Source organism: Phalacrocorax aristotelis, chromosome 2 (assembly GCF_949628215.1).
Source record: "Phalacrocorax aristotelis chromosome 2, bGulAri2.1, whole genome shotgun sequence".
Classification (NCBI taxonomy): Eukaryota; Metazoa; Chordata; class Aves; order Suliformes; family Phalacrocoracidae; genus Phalacrocorax; species Phalacrocorax aristotelis.
Window position 1 is genome coordinate 122,010,999 of NC_134277.1, and position 27,234 is coordinate 122,038,232.

At 45.1% G+C, this 27,234-nt stretch overlaps 2 protein-coding genes across 3 annotated transcripts in view; one reads left to right on the plus strand and one right to left on the minus strand.

Moving 5' to 3' along the window:
• The window catches only part of SPIDR (scaffold protein involved in DNA repair), a 210,248-nt gene extending 192,096 nt beyond the window's left edge, over positions 1-18,152 (plus strand). The window contains exons 12-20 of one of the 2 annotated variants that reach the window (XM_075084980.1): positions 262-349; positions 2,702-2,845; positions 2,940-2,999; positions 6,534-6,732; positions 7,666-7,818; positions 12,643-12,736; positions 14,230-14,344; positions 14,833-14,886; positions 17,513-18,152. In XM_075084980.1, coding sequence (XP_074941081.1) covers positions 262-349; positions 2,702-2,845; positions 2,940-2,999; positions 6,534-6,732; positions 7,666-7,818; positions 12,643-12,736; positions 14,230-14,344; positions 14,833-14,886; positions 17,513-17,644 — 1,039 coding nt within the window. In that variant the 3' untranslated portion in view covers positions 17,645-18,152. Of the gene's footprint in view, positions 1-261; positions 350-2,701; positions 2,846-2,939; positions 3,000-6,533; positions 6,733-7,665; positions 7,819-12,642; positions 12,989-14,229; positions 14,345-14,832; positions 14,887-17,512 lie in introns of those variants that run through there. The other variant, XM_075084981.1, reaches the window with a different exon arrangement.
• Positions 18,153-19,527: 1,375 nt separating this feature from the next.
• On the minus strand, positions 19,528-21,452 carry CEBPD (CCAAT enhancer binding protein delta). The gene has a single exon (XM_075084990.1). It carries the CDS (start codon positions 21,140-21,142, stop codon positions 20,081-20,083), a length of 1,062 nt encoding a protein of 353 aa, XP_074941091.1. The 5' UTR covers positions 21,143-21,452; the 3' UTR covers positions 19,528-20,080.
• Positions 21,453-27,234: the final 5,782 nt, after the last annotated feature.

Consider the following 27,234-nt stretch of genomic DNA (forward strand, 5'->3'; position numbering starts at 1 on the left):
CAGGCGGTTTGTGGCAAAGGATTAAATATGACTTGCTTGTCACTGAATGTGATACATCCCTTCCCTCCCTCTCCACCCTGCAGTGGAAATGATGGAGATTTAATTAGAGGAAATCGAAACCAGCTTCCAGAAAACAAATATGATTTGAAATTGTTTTCATAATCATGCGATCGTTTAAATTATATTTCCTAATGGATCTTTTTAGTATAACATATAACACTGGAAAACATTTTAAACCTGATTTTATTGGTCTTTTTGAAGGGATTTAGGACTTTTTAGTCTGATAGACAGTCTGTGGCCTCCAGTAGTACCTGTAAAAGTTCCTGGACAAAGTCAAGACTGTGAAACGGTAAGTCTTGTTATTATGGAAATGTATTTTTTCACTCATGACTATATTTGTTGGTAGTGTAATCGTGTTTGCATTGGGAATCAGATGCTCTCCCTCTCTTTAGCTACTGAGTTTTGTTTTACTGGTTCTGGCAACCTCCTAGGCTAACCGGAAGCCCTCTGGATCAGCAGCATCTTTCCAAAATGATGCAGTTAGCCCCTTATTAATCCTCTGGAGCTAGAATGGTAGGATGTCCAGACAAATTATTCCTCTCCTCTCCTTGCAGGAGGAAAGAGGTATTAGATAGCATGGAGCCAGCTGAGAAATCTGTATACAAGGGTATTAACTTGTTCTCTGAAGCACTTTTCAGCCTTAGATTCGAAAGCACCTTTATGAAGATTAACTTCTGTGAGGACAGACTGACTGCTGGAATCAGGTCTCCTACTAGTTAGAATGATTTTGACTGATACTTGTCTCATGTGAAGACAAAGGATGAACACAAAAATAATCTATGAAAAAGTATTTAATGTTTCTGTGATTTTAGGGGGTGGGGAGGTAGTTACGGTTTTAAAGTTAAAGGTAGTTAAAGATTTTAAGTATGTTACTATACATTTGCAAACCTAAAATTGCATCTTTGATTTTCCCTTTATTAGTGGTTGTATTTGAAAAGGTGTTCTGTCATATCAAGTGTCATTTTGGTAGTGTGAGATCATTTGAGAAGCTTCTGGGTAACCGAGTGCGTGTGCTGTCCTGCTGTTCCTGTATAGCTGTTCTTGGGGGAAGAAGTTTATGGTGATAAAAATTTATGTTACAGCCTAGGGGAGTCAATCAGGATGTAAATCCTAGAAAAGAAGAAAAAGCTGGAAATAAACAAGTTTCAAAACCAGGGGACATTAAAGGTGGATGTTACTAGTTATTTCTAAAGTCTGAGAATCTTTTCTTGGCAATGGAGAGTGTTCTTTGCATTGTGCAGGGATTTATGTTGAAGAATAAAAAGTTCAGACCTTGATTATATATAAAACCAAGACCGAAACTGAGTGAAATGGCTGTTCTCTCCTTGACTGTCCCTTTCATCTAGACATTTCAGAAGTCTCAGAGGAACGGGTTGTTTTGTGCCTCAGAATTCTGTGGACAACAGAATGGGAACATCCACGGATGGAGCAAAGCTTTTAGATGTTGTTTAGCGTTGTTATGACTCTCATTTGTTCTTAATTTTCTCTATTTTATTAGCAATCTAAAAATGGAGAAAACTTTTCATAATCATGTAGTTTACACTTCTGTCATGGGTTTAAAACACTCATTCATTCCACAGAGGATCAAGACTTGCATTTTACTGCTGCAGGTTTTTGGCTGAGTGGAGTTTTTTCAGTTGAGGTACATTTTTCTTGATACAAACGGTATAGTTTCATGCACAGTTTTATGGAAGCAGCTTTATATATAGGTACATAAATAATATTGCCAGCATGCTGATAATATTGTTGGGAAGAGATCTGTGGGACTGATTTCTTTTGAGCCATGTGTACACTCAGATACCTTCTTTAGTGCTGTCAGAGGCAAACAGAATTTCAGTTGATGCCTTTTGCTTTTTTCCCTCTTTATGCAGATTTTTTTAGTGGGTATTCAGCTGTCTTTAATAGATTCATTTTTCTTTTTTTAAGTGAAATGCTTTATTAGCAACAAACATTGCTAGAAGGATATTTTACCATATGCGCAATAAAAATTATTTTCTAGCATTGTCTTTTTTTTTTCCTCAGAAGCCTTTATAGTTTGGGACCTCTTTAAGTGGTGATTGATAAAGTTGTTACGTCACGGTACTTTTTAAGGGAGAAAGAAGAATCTGGCATAACACAAAGAGAACAGTTCTTGTAGCTGTTGTGTTCCTGTTCTTCATTATCTCCTTGTGCTGTCCTGGATTTAATTTGGCAGCTTTAAAAGTTAGTCAGCTGTTTACTATCACAAAAACCCACCCACATGCAAAAGTCCCCAAATCTCAGAAAAGTTATGGATGTTTAAAAAAAAAAAAAGAAAAAAAAGGAATAATCAGGGCACTCCTACCATGTAATAAAAAAATGCAAAACCAACAAGTACCTTGAAGTAGTCAAAGTGTTTGCCAGTTGTGCCAAATCATGAGATGTTTTTGTGATGAGAATCAATGTCAGATTATGGAAAGAATGATACGCACAAGCTGATTTCACTTATAACTTGTGAATGTCAGTTTATTAACTCAGAGTCACTGTTATTAACCATATAATTTTGTTTTCCCATCCCTCTTAAAATGTAAATTGGGTGATTCATTTTGGCAATTATTATAAAACCCGACTGGCCAAATTAAAGTGCCTTTTTTAAGGTCACATTTCTTTTCCTTTTCAATAGACGACAAATAATCTTCCTCCTCCCAGCTTCTGTTACATTCTTACTGCTCAGTCTGGTGAAATACATGTGGAAGTGGATGAGGAAGAACAGATTTCTAATTTGTACCAGCCACCAGCTGTTCGTGGTCTAAAGGAAATTCTTCAGGTAATCTGCTTTACAAGTCAGATAACAAATACTTTGCCCCACTGGATTTCTGGTATCATGTTTGTCTCATGCCCTGTTTTTGTACTATTTTCAGATTGATGGGTGTAATGAACGTTGTAGCTTTTGGGCACAAGTGCTGTATCTAAGGCCACAGGTAATCTTTTCACTTAGCAATGAATTCAACATAAAATCAATGTTATGTTTATGTGAAGAAGCCAGTGTTCATCTTGTTTAGGGGAAAACCCAAAACCTTGTGGATTTTCGTCAAGAGTTGTATGAGCAGAATTATCACCAGGTCTAAAATGCTTGTGAATGGGTAAAATGAACTGCACCTCCAGTTTCAATACCATCCAGTCCAGAAAGTTAATTATTTCTGAATAAATAGGTATCTAACCAGAGGTAGTATTTCACCCTGGTAAGGGAGCTTGCAGGAAGTTTGTTGAGACTCCGTTTATAGATAAAAGCTGTCCTTAGATAAATAGCAAAAAGTTCCCAGTCAGTTGAGTGTCTGGGGATAGAATTTAACAGATGATGGTTATATAAAAATACAGTTTTGCTCTTTGCATGCAAGTGTGTGGACTATTTTTGTTGACTTCAATAGAAGCCCCTCAGGCAAATTTGGCCTTTATGGTCCAGTTAGTAGAAGGGACCTTAGGACTCTTAGGTAAATACATCTGCCATCCATACTATGTTGGAAAGCTTATAATTATGTTCTATCTATTTGTTTCTGAATGGTGCTACAATTTTCATGCCAAATGTTGCTAACTCCCTCAGTAGTTAAAAGATTTTTTTGTTGCTGGTTTATTTTTTTATTCCTGGTGACTAGATCCTCAGTACAGCCAGCACAGAATTTTGGTGGAGAAGAATTTGCAATTGTCCATCAGCTCCACAAGAAACAAAGTGTGAATCAAAGCATATGAACCAAAGACAAAGAAATTCCAGAACGGCCAGCAAAATAGCTGGAGATGCTTCCCACCAGTGTGAGACATAAATTTAATTTAGGTCTTGCCCTTTTGCTTCAAAAGCCAATGAGTTATTTGATTTTTAGGCAGGGAGTACTTTTAACTCCCGAGATGAGGGGTATCTCTTGTGTTTTCTCCATGCTAAGTGAGAATTTAACAGAGCATTTGCAAATGTGAAATTAGGGCTAACTTGATGGGATCTTTAGGGCGCTAACAGAAAGACAGACACGTACATGCATGAACTTCTATTTTCAAGAAACCTGTTCTATTTAGAAATAAAACAAAATTACGGACTAGTGGTATCCTAGCCAAACATTTTTGTATTCAGGAATGTCTACATCTGAGATGCTGTGGGTCATCAGTATTCTTGTGTAGATGCACTTCATCACTAAATTAGAGAAAAGATGAAGCATGCAGGAACAGAGGTGATTTTGAAGAATGGAAGCTTGTCTAGCAGAAAAGAAAAAGGCCTATTATTTGTTTTTGCTACTAGGAGGTTTATTAGCTGGGTTTTTTTAATGGCTATTCACTTACTCACCTGTAAGCACTGAATTTTCATAAGTGAACAACATGAGTACTCATAATTTTTTGAAAGTAATGTTGGAAAAAGCAATAGAAGATATTCTTCTTCTGCGTAACTTTTGGATAACCGCTCTAGGAACGTAAATGAATGTATTTACCTGCTGTTAGTGTATTGCTTGCCTAGTCCTCCCAGAAGAAGGCCACAAACAGCAGCTTGTTTACTGCAGTTGCCTTTGCCAAGGCGACATCCTTTGCATGCAAAATCATCAAGCTGTAGTAAGTGAGGAAGGGACTATGATATGGTTTATTTTGCAGATTTATTGTTATTAGATAATCTGCTACGTGAGCTAATTCAGATGTACTTTAAAAGTAATATTCTATGTAGCTACAATATTCTGAGATACTTCATTTGTGTGAAGGAGGAATGGAAATATGCTTTTACTATTACTCAGAATCTGTACTGTGGTACAGAAGGAATATGAGGAAATATATTCCATCTGTGGTTAAGGAGCTGTCCTTCCTTATAACTCAATCCTGCTGCTATTTGTCTGTTGTGCCCTCTCTGTTCAGAACAAATTGTCACATATAGCTAGATGATTATTTTATACTAACTTGTGATTTTTTGCTGTTAGTATTATTTGGATGATTCTTCTGAAAGTCAGCTTTTAATGTGTTAGTAAGTCTCATGGGACAGCTGTAAAAATTCTTTCTTTGAAGCTGTCCTAATGCTATACACACAGAAGAGGTACTCAAATGTATGTACTTCCTAGGCAAAGAAACGACGTCAGTGCAACAGGCTGCATATATTGTATTAAGACATAACTGTAATATCTGAGTTATAAACTTTCCCAGTCATTATTTACAATTACTGCGTTTGTTCTAAGAGCTGCTAGGGTGAACAAAAAGCTAATTCTAGTGTAGTTAAAGGTTTCAAGGTTTGAATTCAACTGAAGACAAAAAGTTGGGGTTCTCATTGCATTACCTTATGCTAGAGTCATGCAACTTTGAGAATAAAGTACTTATGTGATATGTGTGTCTCCAGTCATTGCAGTATCTTAATTTAATTTAAATGTTTTAAGTATGAATTTTTACTCAGCAGACTTAATTAAAAATAGTAGCAAAAGATTTTTAAATTAAGGAAGTAACTTAATTTCAGTTAAATATTTTAAAATATTAGAATCTTAAAAATTGCAAGTAGCTTGGACTGGTAAATGTGAAATATGCTTTGTTACTAAACCCATTTTTTCTAAAGCATGGGAAAATTTATATACGCAAACAGGTATTATAAAAGTTGTGCTTAAAAAAAAGAAGAAAAGCATGAATCGGCAAATTGTAACGCATCTGATTTTGTTAGAGACCCTGGAATAAGCACTGATGTGTATATAATGTCTGTCTAGTTTGTCTTGCTCATCATCCCAGTGTGAAAAATTTCTAAAACTCTATGGATTTTATGATAATTCTTTTCAGATATGAAGCCTGAGTTGGTAGGTATTTTGTTTGTGACATCAGTAGTTGCGATACAGCTTAATTTAGGCACACCAGTATATTTTTATGACTTTCTTAGGAAGAAAACTTACATTGTCATTGCAAATTCCTATGTTTCGTACGTATGAGTTATCTACTTTCTTCTTTCTATGTATTCAAATTTCATCATTCAAATATTTAGAGATGTTTGTTCAACAGAAAGAAGAACCTCCAGCCTTATAGCTTACAGTAGCTATTAGCCAAGGACTGGTGCTCTTGGGAATCAGATAACAGTACATGGAAAATTTGCTCACACAGGAATAATATTGGTAGTAGTGTTAGCCTTTCTTTTTTTAAGGAAAAAATCATATAAGACTTCGTTCATAAAAGCAGCCAATTAACTTTATATGTGTGTGTGTGTATATATTATATATTTTTTAATACAAAATATATTTTCGAATCCCTAGTACAGTCCAAGTGAGTTATGATAAGGCACAGTAGTTGATAAAGCCAAGATTCCAGTGGGTCAGCCTTGGAAAGTTAATTTAAGGTAGAGACGTTTGTATCTGCAGTAAGGAGTAATGAAAAATTCCAATAAAGCTTTGATTCATTGTCTTGCACGAGCCCTAAATGTAATAATTTCTCTCAGTTTTATTAGTTATTTAAATGAGAATGTCATTTTAGTCTTTCCTTCTACTAAACATTAACAACTGCATTCCAATTTTTTTTTTTAATACTAGACAAAACACAGTGTTCCTATAAACCAGAGTGAGATTTGGTTGTTTGTGACTGACTCCACATTGCAAAATGTGGTTCGTATAATGCCAAAAGTTGTGGCTGTGTCAGTTGCTGCTCCGTGTGTTCTCAGTACAGAAATCACAGAAGCCCTCAGTGTTGCATCACGACTAGTCTTCTTCAAGGATGCGCTGTGGGGAAATGGTAAGCTTTACGCGTGGTTTTGAAGCAGTTGGAATCAAACTGAAATAGCATCCTAATCTCTGACACTGCAATATCTGGCCTATGAAGACTTTCATTCTCAGGTGAAGATGAGACGTTGAAATTTTGGGTTGAGAAAGTTGAAAGGGGTTGTAATTAGAGCGTTCCCGTAAGGTTTCTTTTTTAGATTTGTGGCTTGATCTCCAAAGTAAATGAGAAATTCAGTGATCTTGGTATATGTCCACCAATATTTCTGTCAGTCTTCCCTGATGGCTGTTGCATCTAGTGACCAGTGTCAATCAAATTTGCTAGCTGACAGAAGACGCAGAGATATTAAGAAACCTAGTTTCATTTGTTTTGGTATTCTTGCAGAAGCTTGTTTTATTGACTTTAACTACCTCTAAAAGGAGCAGGAAGGTGAATCTAGAGACATGCATGTCCCTGGATACAGAAATTTTACAGAATCTCCTGTACCATCTTAGCTGTGAGCTTTGGCCACAATACAGATTATGTAACAATGGTAGTTCTCTTTATATTAATTTTTACTTGCTCTTTTTTGAGGTTCAGGTATGGTTCTGAATGGTGCCTGCATGTATAGTTCACATCTTACGCCTTGGGTGCCCAAGCTTATTATCAGGGAGTAGACAGTAGTGTTGTGTTTGCAGGAAGTGTGGTGTGAGGCAGTCAGAGTGGAATCGGACTCCCTTCTGCCATGTCCAAATTTTTAAAACATCTTTATTCCCTGGAGGTCACAAAGTGTAATGAGAGCATGATGCATGTATGCCGAAAACAAATATTTTGTCATTGAGAAAACCTGATGGAGTCTATCCATCTGTTTAGTAGCTGGCAGAGATCGTTGTCTTTATTGGCCATGACGATTAACATGGTCACCTTTTTCCTTGTTACTGTACTGAGTTGAAATGTCTTTGTTGGCAGGTAGGATTATTTGTGTTGAACGTACTGTTCTCTTATTACAAAAGCCTCTTTTGTACTCGGCTGCCGGTGCTGACCTCAGTGAGCTGACTGGCCCTGTCAGACTCGATGAGCTGGATTCTACAACTCAGGCCAACTCCATTTGTGCTGTAAGAGGTTTGTATGGCCTTTCCTGAAATGAATGCTGTTAATTATTTGTGCTCACTTTAATCATATTGATTTCTTGTACAGACAGCGTGGAGGGATAAAAAAGCACAGCATTGCTGTGGGTCATTAGGATATTCAAGTTTTCATACTTCTTAGTGGGCTCTGTTTGCCTTTTGCTGGCCAAGCTCTGCTCCCACTCATTCATACCCCAGAATACGTTTGATGCACAATCTGTTTTATTATATTCCTTCCTTCACCATCTTCTTTCAGGAGCCTTCTGTTCACACCAGCCTTGTTGATGTTGGCAACAGTAAGGTATACCAATATTTTTTAGGCAGATGGATAAGATATGTTAGCCAGATCCTGAATGGTAGGGGTTAGTGTCTGATTTCCCTGGAGCTTTGCTGCAATGGGGCAATTTAGTATTTCACCATAATCATCTAGCATAACTTGGCCAATATTTGCTCACCAGCCACTTTGGATCATTGCTTTGTCTAATATTTCAGTCCTACCACTAACCATGCAGAAATGTTTCTTACAATGTATTTTCTAGCATTTCCTAATCACAAAGAAACATTTCCTACCCTGTATTTTCTAATGCTTTGCCCGGTCAGCTTCTTAAACCCCCTAGTTGTAGAGTGCCTATAGGGAAAAGTCCTTAAAAGCCCAATGACTCTTGGCTTTTAAAGACAATTTCCTTTCTTGATTTAACTCTTAATGATTCCAGTAGCCCTTGTAGAAAATTTTTGATACTGTTCTACATTTACCCTTTCAAGTATTCACTGGAGCATTTTAAATGAGCTTTAGAACAATAGCAAATAATGGTTACAGATTAATCCTTCCAGCTATAACGTGATGCACTGAAAAGACAGGTCGAAACCAGGCAAAGCTGTTACTAAACATACCTTCTCTTATGGTAGAGTCACAAGTTAGAAATGCCTCTGTGATTAATAAATGAGCACCTTGCAGTGGCAAATCTTGAACTCTAACAGTGCATAATGAAAAAAAAGCACAATTAGAGGCACTTCACTCAAAGCCTTGGTTGTTGTGTACATCTCACATAGATATTGTGAGTTACTTGAAAGATATTTCTGTCACTGGGTGTGAAATACTTTTTGGCTTTTTTTTTTTTTGTAACCTAATAGTTACGCTAAGATTTATCACTTCTCCGCTCTTAATTTTATAACTATGTATGAGAAGTGCCTGTCTTCTTTTGTCCCATTGACAGTGTACATAGTAAGATAAAGCAAACATTTCTCTGTCTTTTCTTTTTCCAGCAGAACAAAGAACATACACCTTTGTGATCTGTTGTGTAAACAAGTACTTATTTTACACACATGGGAGGTATCACGCCTTCCCTGTTTTGTATTACACGTGGAAGAATGACAAAAGGAGAAATCAATCCTTCAACCTTGACTTGCTTCATCTGAAATTTGTCCATGGTAGCTGTTATTAGTGTGTTCCCACACATTTGTACCAATGTAGAATATAAAGTGTCTTCTTTATGCCTACGGTAATGCTATATATATAGATGATAACTCTCACTTTTATGTGTAACTAAAATTATTCCATTTTAGCACTTAAGCTATATATCCAGTGTTTTGGAATTCAGTTAGTTATTGCTTACATCTTTCTACCGAAGAAGTGAAACTAATAGCACTGACCCTACTTTGTTGGTGGGAGCTTATGAATTGGATGGAATAACCCATGAAGGAAAATCTATCATCTCTGAAATTCACTCACTGTCTCTGTCTTTTAACTGAGAGAGTTGTTAGCCTGGCTTTCAATGAGAAGCAGTATTACCTCGTTCATTCTTTTTCTCTGTGCCCTCCTTTCACTTCCTGTGCTTTTGGTCACTTACGTATGCTGTACGTGGGCCTCCTCTCACCTAACACTCAAAAAGGCTTCAAAAGCTTTACTCTACCCCTTCTTGAAGTAGTGCTTCTTCCTGCTTCTTACAGTCATGGCTGCTCCTCGTGGCTGTGAGGGATTCAGTCGGCCCAACCTTCTCTAGAAAAACTTCTTTTTAACAGTGAAAAAATGCAGGTGGTCATTCAAGTCCCCATCCACAGGTGCAGCAACTGGTCACGGTGTTGGAGCTTCCAGGAGTGCCAGGATTGGGGAGGGGCACAGGCCATGCTGCCTGCTGGGCTTTAGGTAGATCGGTCGTTTGTTGGAAGGTGTATAAATAGGATAAGTTAGGTTGGAAGGAACCTCTGAAGTCCCTCCAGTCCTAACTCCTGCTCAAAGCTGGGCCCTGAGCAACCTGGTACAACTCTATAGCTGATCCAGCTTTAAAAGGACAATGTTGCTGTCCAAGCAGACCCACTAAGTTTGTCAGAAATACTTGTTTCAGACAGGACCGGTCATATCAGCTCTGGACTGGAGTGTGTTGCTCTTCAATAGATGACTGAAAACCTGTGGTTGCTTTCTACTGGAAAGTTTATTCTTCTTTTAAAGATGAGCCTGTGGTTCTCACCTGTGAGCTCATGGTTAATATATTTATTTTCTTACCACTATGCATTGCAAAGTAATTTCTAGCCTCTTTTTGCTGTATAGGAGCAGTCGGGATGATTAAGTGTTGGCAGTTCATACTGCACAGAACTGTTTCTCCTCTTAACCCTGCTTACGAGCAAATTCTAGTTAGCCCATACAACATGTGTTATGTGGGAATATTGCTTGATTAATGATATTTGCCTGGTATATGACTCACCACCAGTGACTGAATTTTGACATTGGATATTTTCATACCCAACACCCTTACTCAAGGGTGGAGTTTTTTTTCAGTTTCCCTCTTAACAGTGTGGACAAAATGGAGTCAGTCAGCTGGTTTCCCTTTTTGACTGAACTTTTCCCCTTCCTGCCCATTAATCAGGGTAACTCATTGGAAAAAAAAATATTCATATTCATTTTTTGAATGTTTCAACCAGTGTTATGTTTAATCCTCAGCCCTTCTTTGCATTCCTCACCAGAGACCTGTTTTTCTAGGTGCTGTCCTATTATCAGTCTCTTATTAATAGTCAGCCACAACTCATAAAGATAGACTAGGGGTAAAAATCAAATTTTGGCTATGTGCATTTCCATTTAAAAGAAGGATCTTGGGAAAGTACCCAAAAGGTTTGTGAACATCAAGCAAAATCTAGTCTTGACAAAGATGTACGGCAGTTCATCAGCTTGAACTTGAGCATTCAGTTCAAAAACACAACTGATCATTGAGCACTTTGCATGTGGGATGCACAAGGCTGTCACTCCATTATTAGATCAGCTGCCGCCTTCAGTTGTGTTTGTTCTGACTTCAGTGATCTCTGGTGGTTTTCTCAAGGAAACTCTACACTCTCATCAAAATAAATCTCTCCACTAGACATAATCTCGTCAGTACGATCCTGATTCATTTTCTTCACATGTGCCTGCGTTACTTGTGCACTGGCGCCCTGCAGTTGCAATATGGCACGCAGTTGGGGGAAAGTTAAAAGGCTTAGAGAGAAACAGATCTGTCAAAAAAGGGGATTTTGTTGTTTTGTTTTGAAAATGATTTTTTGATGAAAAAGGAAACATACTCAGCAAACTAATTGGTAGCTTTTCTTTTCCATGAACAAGGGAAACATGCCCATGCTGTGGCAGAAAGCATCCTGCTGTGTAGTAGCAAGTGCTGATGGAAGCTCCCAGTTTATCATAAAAACTGAAGAATCAAAAGTATTCCTCTAACAGTCTAGGGGGTTAAATGCAGAGAATTGTTTGTTCTGTCAGTGAAATCCATGTTGTTTCATTATACACGTAGAAATTGGGTCATAAATGTTGTATTTGAGAATTACCTTTCCTGATCTTCAGACTTGCTGTCCTTTGAATTGCCAAAGAAAATTATGGTTTTATTGTTTACGTGTAGCTCCCTCCTTCCTGCCAGTCCTTGTCCCAGGAGAACCAGGAAATCAAGGGATTAATGCCCTATATTACAGACCAGACAGTGTAAATGCTCCCTAGTCTCCAAGGGTTTCCTTTATTGAACGTGGTATAAAACTATGAGATTCTTGCTCAGTAGGAGCTGGAATTTTTAGTCTATACTTCTGTTGTACTAGTGAGGGTTTATTTTAGTGTAATCTCATTCTTACAGGTGATCCACTTTGTAGGCTTCAAAATACTTAGAAGTATTTTCTCCATAAATAATGCTTATAATTTCAGCATATCGTTACCATAAAACATAATACACTTTTTATTGACTTCTCATAAAACTCTGAATATATTTGTTCTTGCCAAAACTAGCAAGGCCCTTTATATTAGTCCAAAGTATCTTTGGCAATCCCTTCTTAGGCACACACTTAAATCTGTGGGCCGTATCTAATATCTGTTAAATCAGTATAAATGAAGAATAACTCCATTGTTAATGACATTTAACCTGCATCGTTGTTTTTGAGAGGGATTGGGTCTTCTCATTGTTTTGTGCTTCCTAAGCATCAATATCAAGCGACATGACCCAATGATTTTTACAGCTATTTATTGCCAAGGAAACATCAGAGGACTAGAAAGAAAATAAACAAACAAAAACAAATCAGAAAAACAATAAAACCTGAACCAAAAGAACTGAACCTGTTTGGAAAGTTAATTATCAATTATCTGCCTTCTGGTATTTTTAGAATGTAACACACTTTGGCATACCATCATCCCTTGTCGGATGGACAAAGAAGAAAGGGAGCGGGACTGTTGGAAGAGCTGATGCTTGCTCTGACAAGTCTTATTCTTAAGCTGAGAGTCAGAAAGGGTCAAACCTGCTGTGAAGCCAGGAGTGACTGTGTTTGCTAGCTTACCATTAGTATTTTGTAAGCATTTCATCTTCTGCAGGTACTGTTGTTGGAGTTAATGAGAGCACTGCTTTCTCCTGGCCTACATGCGACAGATGTGGCAATGGAAAGTTGGAGCTGTGTCCCCAGGACAGGTGAGAGTCAGCATGCTCCGGAGCACTCCAGGTGTTTTGCAGATGTAGCCATAACAGCGATAGGTGATGCAATGATTCCTGCAGGCACAGGCTGCACTTTGTTCCTTCCTAGAGCTAAGACGTAGTACTTTTATTGCTGATGAACTGATAAAACCTGCAAGGTTAGATTAATTTATTAAGAAAGATACAAGTAGATATGAAGTGGTTTGAATTTGCAGTTATCACATCTTTTTCAGGCTAATCTTAAAGTATTGCTTATAAAGATTTCATATCCCACTGCATTATAATATTGGTTTTAATAAACATCCACATATATGACAGGTCTGATTTTAAGCTCCTTTAGAAGTAGCTTCTTGTGTTTGTCTACCCTGCCTTGTTACCCTGTGTACCACCAATTCACCTCATTTTTATATTGAACTGTGATCTTTGCTGTAATTTATGTGACTGTGAAAGAGTTGCATTTCAGACATATTAAAATTATAACCTTTCTAAGAAGGATGTTGAATAATTCTGGGAGTACAGCTGTCCCAAATATGAAGGCTGATCCTACAGGTCCTGTTAGCACCTCAAACGCTAAACCTGCGTCACACTGGCATGCTCTTGGAAAGCCTCCCCTTCAGCTGCTTAGCCAGCTTGCTCTTGCAGAGTCTGAGATACCTGATGGGATAAAAACATGAGGGGATAAGAGAGTGGTCAGAGTGTAAAAAGAAGGAAAGGGGGGTCCTTTCAACTGGAAAAGCCTACAAAAAGCCTAAGGAGAAGTTGGGTGGGTTTGATCCCATTGAAATAGATTACATTTTCCTAAATATGAGAAGCATTACTGCTTCTACTTTGTTGTGTATAGCCTCTGGGGGGAAAAAAGCTGAAAATAAAAACAAAAGTTGTCCTATATTGTACTATCATGCAAAAAATAAAGGGGTGTGTATGTTCACTTAGTAGCATAGTTCAGTAAAAAAAAAAATCTCTACTGTGAAGGACACTTTTGCTTCATTTGGAGAACAGTGTAGCATCAATATTTGTTTAAGACATTATTCCAACAAGAACTTATAGCCGAGCTTAATTTTATACATATGACTTAAGTGTTTGCCGAAAACGTTGAACATTTACTGAACGAGGGCCTAAATCAGTAAGTCACTTGGGCCAAATTGATACTACAAAATTTATTCTACCATAACTTTTAGAAGGTTATGTGATTAATATTTGCTTAAGTGGGGTGGCTAAAAATAGCAACCTCCCCTTGTGTTGCCAAAACTTACGAAAGAAAGGTCCTTTTGCTAGAAGAGTTTAGGTCCTCCAAGAGAGTTACTTAGCTCTACCAACAGAAGAGGTCTATTTGCTATTATTAGCTGAATCTCTACCAGGGCTTTCCTACTAAAAGTCTATCAGGAAAGTATTTTAGAGAATAAGCTAGCTGGTTTTCCCTGTGTTTTGATTTACGACTTCTTGGCTTTTCCCTTTGTCTATGTTTCTCCATCATTATTTGTGTGTTTCAGAGGATTGCTGTATTGTAACCAGTGCTCTGAAGTTGTCATTTCACCAGTTTTGAAAATGCAGCTGGAAATCTTCTTGAGTTGCACATCTCGATCTCAAAGTACAGTAAAAGTAAAGGTATGGTATGAAACGGGCTTCAGTATATTGAGTATGGTGAGGCTAGATATGTAGACACATAGGTACCCTAAGCCACACTTTTATAAACAGCTCGCTCAGAAGAAAAATGAAAAGACGTAAGAGTATCCCATAATGTAATCTGCTACTAAACTTGTGTTTCGTTGGACTAAGAACCCAGTTCCCAGATCTTACTCAAACAATACAGTCACTGAGTTCACCCTGAGGCTTGCAAACTCTTTTATGGTCCAGCTGAAGGGTTTTGTTGGGTTGGGCCTTGGGAAACCTCAGTCTCCACAGCCTAAATGGAACATGTATTTTTAGACTCCCATTCTGAACATCTTTTGTGTCACCTCTCCCCTGCTTTCCTGGCCAGAGAAATAAAACCATTCTATATTAAAGTGATAAATCTTCATTCAACGTGACTGTTTTAACCTTTGCATACATCAGATTTTTTTCATGAACAAAACCTGTTCATTTTCTCATTCCAGCTGTTACAAAGGACAATATCTTCTCTCCTGATGTCCTCCGCCAGTGAAGATGGGGTAAGTATAATGAGCATTGACGAAAGAAAGTTAAACTACATAACTTACTGTAGAGGCAGAGTACAGGAGACCTGAATCAGGTGGGAAGATACTCGAATCATAGAAATGGAAGGTACTCCTGAACGTCATCGTCCAACATACCACCCACACTGGGCTATTGCCAATGCATGGGCAGGTCAGCCGTGACTTTGGCTGCCAGGGTCTTGAAAACCTCCAGGGGTGGAGATTCTGCCTTTCCAGGCAGCTCGCTTCAGAACTGCACTAGGAGCGGTAGGAGATTTCACTAGAAACAGTATATTTATTTCTCGTGTCCAGCCTGGGATTTGAGTAGGCTGGATGCTTTGGCAAGCCCCCCTTCCACCTGCTGATGCCCTGCTGCTGCACGACTGTCATCAGGCTGATGCCCTCCTTTTTGGAAGAGGGTTGCCGCAGATGGGATGTGCAGACAGCTTTAGCTCAGCTGTGGCCCTGCAGAGCTATCTGCAAATAGCACCCCATCCAGACATTCGGAGCTGCGACGAGCAGTGCTGGGCTTTACTCCCTTTTCTGGCTGAGGATCCAAAGACAGCAAAGATGCAGTCCAAGCATCCCACCTTTTCGGGATGGTCTTCTCAACCCTATAAACCACAACTACTTTCTAATAGCACAACCGTGAAATTACTGGCAGGCGGTAATAGTAGAGAAAATTGCAAAACGCAGGCAAGATAATACTTTATGATTGTATGAATGAAACACACGTAAGCCACGGGGATCCATGGGCTAAAGTACAGTTTATGTAATCATGAGGTAGTTATTCCTTTAATCTGAGATATCAGAAGAACCCTGACATTTGGCACAGTGACCCAGATTTATCACAGGTGAGGGAGGCACCCAGGTGCCTGGCTGGCATTGGCATTGGCTGCCGATGGTCAGCAGTGAAGGAGCAGCACCTTCAGAGGGTGATTAAATCCAGTCAGGATCCCGAGATCTTCCACCACACGTGGAAGGGAGCAAAGGTCAGCTCATTGTCTTGTTTAATCATCCCAGTTCAGGATCTTCAGTTAGGTGACATGTCTTGGAGTCATTTTCCTTTCCCTCTCCTATACAGTCTTCTGGCATTTTGCTATTACATGCTTTCTGGTTTAAATGGGAGTTATGGATAATTTTTAAAGTGGAACATTTCTCTGAAATTGTAAAATTATTTTTCTTATGCTGGAGGGTGTACATTTCATTTAAGCAAAGAGAAGACATTTCAAAAAATACAGTTGCTCTTCTAATAGCAGTTAAGCCTTGCTAAATTTTACAGGATGCGTCTGGTTTGGTTGCAGACTGACAAAACGTAGTTCTTTTTCAAGTTATTAGAGTTCAAACAACCTCTTTTCATGTTTCAATTTTTATAATGCTAGTATTTAGAAGTCTGGCAACTTAGAAACATTTTTTTTCCCTAGCTGAAATGCAGGGATCATTTTTTCCTTTTTTTTCATAAGCATTTCCATCTCTGAACCGCTGCTGCATTTTAAAAAGCAGCACATGTCAACAAGACTCATCACAAGAAATACCACTCGAGGTGGCATTTTTTTGCCAGTCCTGCTAAAGTTTCTAAGGGTGTAGCTTTGTAATCACTTCTTTTGGCAGGGAGGCTGCTTTTAGCCATCGCTGGCCCTGGCCACTTGTTCCTTACCTTGTGGCAGCCTTTCTTGTTACACCAGTATAGCTGTTTGCGCAGCTGCGTGGTGAATTGGACTGCGGAACCGGTCTGGGGTAAAAATAATCTAGGGGGGGAAAAAAAAAAAAAGAAAAGAAAAGAAAAGGGTTGTTTATACCTTCAACCGGGCAAAATAGGTGTGGGCATCACGTACCTGGACAAATGCACAGGCCAGATGAAAGCTGGGACATGGCCAGAGGCTGGTCATAGGCAAGTCCCACTGAGGAAAGAAAGGGATGTAAACTGGCCCTCGGAGATACCCTCTCCGGCGAGGCAGCAGCTATCGGTGTTACCAGTTCTTCAGTTAATGTGCTGTCTCCTCTTAGAGAAATCATCCCGGCCTCGCGTCCCCCTCCTCCACGCAGAATGCGGGCTCCACAGATCCGCTCAGGCACAACTCGTGTGGGCACAGCTGCCCCACGGATCATTAAAGAGAAGGACTGTGTAGGTGCCAGGGATGGTAAAGGATGCATGATACGAAACAAAAGGGGGGGGAGGCGGGCAGCAGAAGGAGTTACAGAATATTTCTTCCTCTAGTGGATCTGTTAGCTGAGGTAATTGATGTATGGTATGTGCATAGCCGTTGCTAGCACACGTGAAATCCTGCGAGTGTCAGAGAGCCAGGTAAAGGGAGCACACGGAGGTTTTGCTTTAGCAAAATCGAGTTCAAAGTCACAGTAGCTTTGTTTTTTGTTGTTTACAGAGCTCATTTTTAAAAGCCTGGTAGGGAAGCAACACTTGACACAGGAGTGCGATCTAATTATTGCAAATCTAATGTATTCATTCTTTCCATCGGTTCTAATGCACCTTTCTTTCCGAGTCCTTAAAAAAAAATTGTCTGTTGGAAGAGGACCTTACACACTGCATCTTCCCAGCCGAACGCTGCTTAGAACAGAATGTCCAGGACTGTTTGTTTTCATCAACATGCTTTTATCACTGCAGAGTTATGAGGTGCAGAGCGTGCTGGGAAAGGAGGTGGGGTTATTGAACTGCTACGTCCACTCCGTAACCAGCCACCCCAACTGCGTTGCGCTGGAGGAAATTGTTCTTCTGGAAGCAGAAGCAAGACACTGAGCTGAACTCCAGTCAGCTACTCTAGTATCTGTGGACTTTGTAATGTGGTTATCTGTTAACTAGTGCCACAGATAATGTATAATGCAAGTGTGATAAGTGTTAAGATAGTTTATTAAAACTGTGATTTACAAAGCACATTGTGCTAACGCTGAAAAATTATCTGTGTAAAAAAAAAAGCTGTTCAACTTTCTGAACTCTTTTTTTTTGGATCAGTTCAGAATTTAAGAATACAGTTCCCTGGCGTGTTTGCTGTTTATGTATGTCAAACATCTTGTTCTTTTGAACACTTGTGATTTTTTTTTTTATATATAATATTGTATTTATCAGGTGTCGCTGGAAAATATTTTACTGATACTTGTGAAATAAATACCTTGCTGGAGGCAGCGAACATTGGTCTAAACTGAGTTTTATCAGCAGATTCCAGATGTACCGCCGGCTGCAAAACACCGCGTTGTGCGCGATTTCTGAGTTGTAATGTTTGTTATCGCCTTGCAATAAACGTTATAAAGATGGAGATTTGAACAAAGCTTATATTTTGAAGTGTCAAGCATATATAAAGTTAATGTTTTACATCTATTTGGTCTCTAAGCATAGAAGTACCATGTTATCTGTAGCTTCCCACAAAGCGGGTGTTTCATGACACCGTTTCTGTTATGGGTAGGAGCAAACTGCTTTGTAGGCCACATAACTATCCGCACCCTGACTGTATGGAGACGTGGATTACAAATCAGATAAATAATATCAAAATCTTCCTAGGCGTTCATTGTTCAAGGTGCAAGAATTAATATAAGAGATCAGTCAGAGATTAGAATTTTCTTTTCCCCCCTTTCACGGCATTTACAAATCCCATGCGGGCCGGAGGAGGAGGGATTAACGGTTTTGCAAAGGTCCAGTATGGATTCCCCAGCAGAAAAGGAACAGCAAACTTGTTGCTACGCCGAGTGTTCCTGCCCTGCGGCCGAGGCCGATGGTGGAAAGTCTTATATACGTCACAATTTCCAAAGGGATGACCAAGCTTTTTAATCCCCTTCCCTCCCTCCACCCCACCCCTGTCCTCAATATCTTTCAGTCTCTTACCTGCCTCCCATGTAAGGAGAAAGGGGGTGTCAGCCCATTACTGCCCAGTTTGCGACCAGGGTCGCCCCTTAGACACCAGCAACACCTCTCTCTCTCTCGGAGCACTGGCTGGCGGAGGTGCTTCTCCTGCCAGGCCATTTTTCTGCCAGTGCCCCACGGATGCTGCCGTCACCTCTGTGTGCGCACCAGCAAAATTCAGCCAAGTTGCCCAACCTTTCGCGCTACGTCCCCTCAGTCAGGGACGAGCCTCGGTGCCTGCTCCGGCTTTCGCTGGCGGCGGGCGGCCAGTGGAAGCTGCCACAGCCCGGTGCCTGCGGGCCGCATCGCTGCCGGGGCAGCGGCCGGCCGGAGCTGGGAGCGCGTCCCGTAGGAGCAGCTCTGCCTCGGCTGCGGCGGGAACCGCTTCCAGGTTGGTTTTTCAGCAGGAATTTCAGCTAACCGTGTTCTTCTACTCGTGCATACTTCTTTTCTGTTGTTGTTCAATAACACCTTGTTCCTTCTGGCCGAGCCCTGGCCCAGGGCAGCCCCTCTTGCCGTGCAGCTGCTGCTCGGCCCCAGCAGCCCCGGGGGCGACTGACCCAGCGGCGCCCGCTGCGGGAGCCCCGGCTCTTCCCACCCTGGTTTGGGGGCCAAAAATAAATGCAGTGCGCCTCACACCCCCCCCACACCCACCCCTTGCCCCGCCACCCCCTTCCCCGCGTCCGTGTGTCCCGTCCCGTCCCCTCCCAGCGCTGCGAGTGGGCGGCAGCCCCCGGGAAGCGCGACCCGGCCCCCCCTCCCGCTGCCTTCAAGACACGGAGCAGAGATGATTTAAAATGCTTTTTATTATAATTATTATTATTATCCTTAGAAATGCTGTAAAAATTGATATAAAAGGTCGAGCATGCTCAGTCTCTTTTTTCATCCTACTGTCTAAAATACATGGGGTTTTGAATCATTTTAACAGATTTACCATAGCTGCTTCTGTACGAGTAAAATGTAGAAAAGGCGAAAAAACTACCATTACAAAAATAATTTAAGGGGAGAGAAAAACAAACAAACAAACAAACAAACCCCGGAAGATATTTAGCTTTTTTCCTTTTTTTTTTTTTTTTTTTTTTTTTTTGCAACTTTCGCGGTGGAAGACCCAGGCATGGCCCCGCGTCGCTGCCACCCTCGCAAAGCGGCGGCGGGGCCGGCGGGTCCCACGGCGGCTTCGCGCCTCCTCCCCGCGCCCGGCCCGGCCCGGGGCGCCGCGGCCCGGCCCGCCCCGGCAAGGATAGGCCAGGCCTGGCCCAGCTCGGCCCGGCCCGGCCCGGCCCTCTGAGGTATTTATCCACGGTGTGCCGGAGTCCGTCTCTCCGTCCCGCTCCCCCCCGGTTACCGGCAGTCGGTGCCCGAGCCGGGCTGCAGGAAGGAGGCGCTGGGCAGCTGCTTGAAGAAGTGCCGGAGGCTGGTCAAGTCCCGGGTGAGCTGCTCGATCTTCTTGTGCAGCTTCTCGTTCTCGGCCGAGAGCTCGAGCAGCTTCTGCTGCATCTCCTGGTTGCGCCGCTTCGCCTTGTCGCGGCTCTTGCGCACGGCGATGTTGTTGCGCTCCCGGCGCTGCCGGTACTCGGGGCTAAACCTGTCCACGCACTTCTTGCCGCCCCGCTCCTTCCCGCCGGGGGCCGAGGCCGGCGGCGGCGGCGGCGGGACGCCCGGGGCCGGGCCGGCGGCGGCGGCGGGGCCCGGGGAGCGGGTGCTGCAGCTGGAGGGGGAGCTGCTGCCCGGCGGCTCGGGGGACGTGGGCGGCGTGGGCTGCCCGCTCAGGTTCATGATGGTCTGGGCGCAGGTGGCGATCTGCGAGGGCAGCAGCGAGGAGGAGAGGTCGCTGTCGCTCCAGTCCGGCTCCTGCTTCAGGGCGCCGCGGGAGGAGGAGGAGGAGGAGGAGGAAGAGGAGGAGGAGGAGGAGGAGGAGGGGGAGGAGGAGGAGGAGGCGGTGCGGGGCTCGGCGCCCAGCAGGGTGGTCATGGCAGCGCCGAGGTCCTTGACGGGGTCGCGGCCGGCGCCGCCGCCCGGCGGCAGGTACTCGCCGTAGTCCCCGCCCCGCTCGGGCTTGTGGTTGCTGTTGAAGAGGTCGGCGAAGAGCTCGTCGTTGCACAGCTCCAGGTTGGGCACGGCCGACATGGAGTCAATGTAGGAGCTGAAGTCGATGGCGCTCTCGTCCTCGTACATGGCCGGGGCGGCGGCGCTCAGCTCCGCCAGGTTGGTGCCGCTGCCCCCCAGGCCGCCCCCCGCCTCCTCGCCGCTCATCCCGCAGCCGCCGCCGCGGGACCCCGGCTTGCAGGCGGGCGCGGGCCCGCCGCCGCTGCCCACCTTGGCGTCGTAGAAGTTGGCGGGCTCCAGGCACCAGCTCTTATAACATGCCGGGGAGTCCAGGCTGTAGAGAGCGGCGGCGCTCATGGGCGAGCGGGACGCGGCGCCGCACGGCCGCGGCGCGACGGGTGCGGGCCGGGGGCACCAGCCGCCGCTCCGCGACGGCGATCGCAGCTCCAGCCCTCCTTCCGCGGGCAGGTGGGGAGCGGGGCCGCCGCCGCCGCCGCCGCTGCTGGTGCTACTGGCGCTCCCGCTGCCGTCCCGCCGTCGCTTCCCCGAGTGGGCCCGATCCGGCGCTCGGGTCACGCCGTGCTCGGCGACAGGAGGCGGGCAGGGGGACGAAGCGTCTCTGGACCTGGGAGCGAAACGTCCGCTCGGTCCCTTCTTATACGGCGTCGGCCCCGCCTCCTGCCGGGACCTAGTGTTCCCGGCACCCCCGGGGACCCGGGGGCGGGAGCGGGTGGGGTGCGCGGCCGCGGAGGCTGGGCTCCCGCCGCTAGAGCTGCCACCTCCCGGTGGAGGGTGGCCGCCGGCGGGGGCGGCCCCCCCCCGGGGGGGACGGGGCCGTGCGGGGAGGGGACAGAGCGCCCGCGCCTGCCCCCTCCCCGCACGGCCCCGTCCCCCGCGTGGGCTGCCCCGACGCCGGTACCGGCCCCCATTCCCCCCGCAACACTCCGGTTCAGTCTTCATTTTCCCTTTTCCTGGCTTATTTCCACGCGGGCCAGCGGAAAAGGCCCGTTTAACCCCCCACCCCCCGCTCCCCTCCACTTCCCCAGCGGCTCCTTGGATGAGGCGATATGGGAAAGATGCTGCCTGCCCCACGCGTGTCTCTGTGCATCACCCGAGCGCCCTCCCGAGGCCCCGCTCCTTCCGCTGGAGCACGGGCAGCTTCACCCGAGAGGGCTGTAAATCCCCCCCGTTCCCGTGGCGGGGTGGCGGCTTGGGCTGCTCCCGTGGGACAAGGGGTCGCTAAGGCAGCTCCACGCTGCCTGCGTGACGTTAAGCCTCGCTTAAAAACTTGCGGTAAGTAATTATGCATTCCCTGCCCCGCCGTATCCAATAAATGACTGCTATCAAATGGACAAGTATCAGAGAAATTAAAATATTTTTATTTCGAGTATGTGAAATGCTACATTTTCCGTCACATAAAACATTTAAAACCCCTGGCTTCACCCCCAGATGCTCCATTGACCAAATTACAAAAGAAACACACACCAAATAAATAAAAGAAAAACCTTTAGAAAAGTCTATTTGAAGTTTTATTTTGGATTTTTTTGCTTTCTTTTTTTTTTTCCTTCCAGAAGACCCAGCTAGATTTATGACGCTCCGGCAGGACCAGCCCCGCCGCCGCTGACTTTTTCAGGCCAGCGCTCGGATGACGGTGCTGCTGGCATGAAGCTGTGCCCTGCGAGCGCTGTGCCGCTCGGCGGTGGCTTTCGGGGGGACGGTGGGTACATGCCGGTCATGCCAGCCCTTGGGCGGCCAGGCCTGCCGCCTCGCTCCGGGCTGGGCTCCATCTGCCGCTACCGCAGCTGTTGCAGTAACGCAGCTGTTTATCAAAGGGTGTGTATTTTAACATAAATAGTTGGGACAGGACTGGTACGCGCTCGCCTTTTGGCCGTAAACTCCTCGTGGGAAGGCGTGTGGGATCAGGGTACGAGTGCTCTGCCTGGCAGGTGGGGTTTTGCATCTGGCAGGTAAGGTTTGGCGTGGAGGGGCTTTGCTTTGCTTTTAACTCTAGTGCTGCAGGTAACCCCACAGAGACGGTGTGCTTAAATAAACTTGATTTGCTTTGCTCGTCAGGGCTTTGGTCGTGCAACCTCGCTCTACATCAGCATCAAGCACCGAACTTGACAGTGGCATAAGAAATGGTTGGGCATTTTTTTTATTTTTCTTTGTTGCGAAAAAGACGCCTTTTCCACATTGGCTAAAGATAATATGCCCAAAGCCAGTTCTGCATGTTGTTACTTGCTGCCCCCCAGCACCGGGGCACGTTCGCGTGGTGTGACTCCGCGGCGCCTGCCCTTGGCCTGGCTGTCCGGCAGGGAGCCGCAACCCTCGCCGGCTGCTCCTGGGCCTTTTCTTCTCTGTGTGAAGTGTAGAGAGGTGGGTGCATGAAGCACGGGAAGGTAGCTCAGCAATGCAAGGCGGCAACACCCGCTCCCTCTGTCCCCTTTGCTGTGCGACGGGGCTGTCTATTGCTGGACGGCGATACATCTCACCTGTCTTAGCCATAAGATTGCGATCTGTCTTGGAAAGCACCTCATTAAACTGCTTGTGCGTGGAACCGTGTTATGCTCTCAGCGCGCTGAAGCCCTCAGCCCCAAAGGGCAGCTGGCCATCAGACCAACTGCGCCAGCCCCAGCAGTCTCACTTAATGCCCATCACGTGTTACCCCAAAAAAAGCGATGCACAGCCAGGTCACCCGGCTGCCACCGGGCACCCTGCCCTGCGGCAATGAGAGTCTCAAAATCCCTCAGTAAACCGTGACTTGCTGGGCATGGACCCCTGTATGAGTCCCCGTATCTGCCACCTGTGTGACACCTAAGCCCCACCGTGGAGGCTGCAGCTTTGTTTACGGTGCCACCAGGACCTGGAGGGATGTTCAAGGTTCGTGGTCAGCCCCGTCACCACCTGTCCCCCAAAACCAAGCGGTGAGAGCCGTCCCCTGGAAGGCAAGTTGGTTGCGTTTGTTGCTGAGCCTAACTGAGCCGTGTGATTTCAGGAGCATGTTTTGGGGGGTTCCCCCATGTGCCATGCGGGGTGTGAGGCCCTGGGGTGGTACTACACCTGTACCAACACATCCAGGAGTGGGTAAGTGATACTTGTCGCTTGTCACTTACCAAAGCGCTGGGCTGAGGGCAGGGATCTATCCACGCCGTGCTCTTTCCGAGGGTGGATTTGTCTGGCTTCTCAGCAGCTGAATCTGGTCCGTTTGCATAAATGATTTCATGGAGAGTGAAGCAGAGACAAGCCCTTGATTCCCTCACCCATCGCGCCGAGTACCTGACCCACCGAATCATGGCTTCTCTCTGGGCTCCAGTAAGTTTTAAACAGCAGTAACATTTGAACATCTGAATTTCAGAATATTTTCTTTGAGACCTGTTTGAGGTTCCTGCTCCAAATCAGGAAAAGAGGAGCATTTACACGCAGAGACAGTAGACAAGAAACCTTTCTCTAAGAAATCTTTGAAGAGACTGGACAAAGCTTTAAATTACTCTGGAGTGCCGGCTGTGAATCCCAGAGAAGTTCCACGATCCTGAGCCCTCCAGGGACAGGAGTTAAGTCACAGTGTAGTTCTTACTAGTTTTTCCCAAAAATTGGGGGCCAGGCCACCCAGGGAAGGTGAGCAAATGGGGCAATGCTTCTGCCTGGCTTTAATCCTCCCTGTCCTCCTCCCGATGTGCTAGCCTCTGGCAATGCGGCCAGCCGTGCAGGACTTTTTGGGGCAGTGGGGCTGGGAGCCTGGCAAGGCTGGGCTGGTCCTGTGGTGCCCACGGAGCCCTTCTCTGCTCTTGGGGTGCTACAGAGCTGAGTCAGCACCAGCAGGAGGCTGGCTCCCGGGGGATTCACCCGGGCTGCGGAGCAGGACTGCAGGAGAGACACATTGTCCAGGGGAAGAACCCCATGGTGCAGCACCGGGTTTCACAGGGAAAGGCTGGCTGGATGAAATAGCCAGCTGACAAGAGGGACAAAGATGGCAGGGTGGTTTGCCTGGTTTTCTCTCTCCCTCCCTCCCCCCCCACCCAAGAAGCAGGAGTGCAGTGATTGTTTCATTCCACAGCTAGAGGCCAGGATCAGCACTTGGGGGCTCACCAGGGAGTGGGACGTGCAGATGAGGAGGTGCAAGTTGTTCGGGGAGAGTCAAACAACCCGCCAACACACTCCTAGGGAGAGCCAGTACTGCCTTGAGGTTGGCATTGGCTCTTGTAAGCCAGCGCCGTGACTGCTGGACAGACCCTCCCTACCCCCTCGTCCCACCTCTGCTGGGGCTCGTGCCTCCTCCCGCAGGATCACAGAATCCCCTGTCTTGACTCGCTGTAACAGTATTTTGCTCATCACTTGTACCCACTCGGGACAGTTCATTGCACTGCTCCAGCCCGCGGCCGCCCCACTGTCAGTGGCTGAAGGACTTGCCGGTAAATGAAAGGATTTTTCTTTTTAAGCTCCTTTAAACTCTCTGCTCTGGCTTCCTGCGGGCATTTGAGCCAGCCCAGGCTGGGTTTGTTCAGCTGCACCTGCGGCTGCTGAACTGCTGAAGTCCATCTTCCACATACCCGGGCTCCCAAAAGGCCAGGCGCACAGCAGCAAATGCCTCGGACCCCACGCTCCTCGCTTTCTCACGCTCTTGGTGGATGCTCTGAAGCCTTTCCCGATACAGGTTTTGCATGAGTTTCCAGCAGGGGCAAGATGCATGAGCGCAAAATCACAGCTATGTCTTCTGCCTCATCGAATGATATCTCGCACAGTATAATTTACTGGGAGGTTAATGGACAGGTAGAGTGAGCATAACCCTCTCCTGTCCCATCAAAAAGGAAAAAAACCCAAAAAACCCAAGCAAACAAAAAGCAAACCAAAACCCCCTGTAAATAATGTGGAAACTGTAACCAAATTGTTTCCAGTGCCTTACGGCCACTCCTTCCCAAAACTTTTTGCAACAAAAAAACCCCTGAACACCCTATTCTGGGCACTGTTGGTTTAATGCAAGCTGTAGCTCTTCGGTAGCTTTGCTACAAGCCTAGTGACACGACTCGCTGCTCGGGAGGCTGCCAGGGTGCGACCTTTCTGCGTAGGTGCCATTTCTTACAAGCAGCGTAGCCTAAAAATGAAATTTTTTTAAACCCAGGTCATTTCCAGATGAGGCACATGGTGTTAATGAAGTGACTCGGCAGACCCTCATCCTCAGTACTTGGGGGGGGGGGGGGGGGGGAGGGTGAGGGTTTTAAAGCAGCTGTAATAAAGTCTTATTTTAACACTGCGGTTTTGAAAAACATGAAGTTTGGGGATAAGCGTCTCTAAATGTGGACGTTTACGTGCCTGACTTCAGGAAGCGGCTGGCCAAACCCTTCAGCCCCGGGCCAGGAGAGCTCCAGGAAAGTCCTTATTCCACGGCCGAAGATGAGCCTAATTCATTGGTCTTGTGGCAAGCTCGTAGGCTCCTTCCCGTGCCCAGACGTGTGCTGGTGCTGCCCCACGTCTCGGCCGCAGGCACCTCAAGCTAACATGTAAATTGGGGGGGCGGTGGTGGGGGCTAAGGAAAAATCCCGAGCACGACAAGCAGCGCACAGGAACCTCTTCATCAGCTGTGAAAGGAGCTGACTGCAGGCTGCAGCTGCAGAGCTTTCCTCTGTGTTTAGCAGTATTATTATTTTTAATTAGAGGGGAATTTTAAGACTGACAGGGATGGTAAGGACTAGCTTAAACATTATTAGTCTGTACGCTAAGAAAAACCTACTGAGAATATATGCTAATGGTTTACATAGCTTTTTAGATGCAACTCATGAATCTCCAGATATAGGGCACATCTGGTTATCTCATCTGAGAAGGAAATATTCTGCCATACTTGTGGATAGTTACTAAGCCTTGTTTTGCATCATGAGACCCGCAGCAGACTCTGACTCCGAGCCACACATCATCTTATTCTTTTCTGGAAGCCGAACAAACCCGCCACGTAAAGCACCGAGCCCAGCGACTTGAGGTTTTCATTGCGTCAGTACTTTCCTTGCCGCTTCACGGGCTGGCTTCAGCCTCTCCATTTAACTGCTGTCTTACGGAGAGCAGCACCCTTCAGTCAGGGCTGGGGACGGCAGCCACGATTCACCTCTGTTGGAGGTTAGTTCCAGGCTCATTCAGCTGCACAGGGAAAGCTCCGTGAGGGCGATTCCACCTGCTTCGCACAGGGTGTGTTGCCGCTCATGAAAACCCAGCAGCTTTGTGCTTTGCTCCTTACTGACGCTTGAGCTTGCCAAATGCATCACTAGTAGGACTGATGTAGCTGAGGCTTCCAACTATAGTACTTATTTTAGGCCTAAAACTGAGCTTTTAACTATTTTAAGCGTCATGGACACGTTCAAAGCTCTTCTGTACTATCAGGGCTACTTTCACCTGTCTCAAAGGCTTTCGCCCCCGGCCTGAGGGCCTTTTGCTACGGACTGAAGGGAGAGGAAGGCATGGGGCAG

Excerpts from the sequence above, each read along its gene's own strand:
- CEBPD (XM_075084990.1), bottom strand. The coding sequence starts at position 21,142 with ATGAGCGCCGCCGCTCTCTACAGCCTGGACTCCCCGGCATGTTATAAG.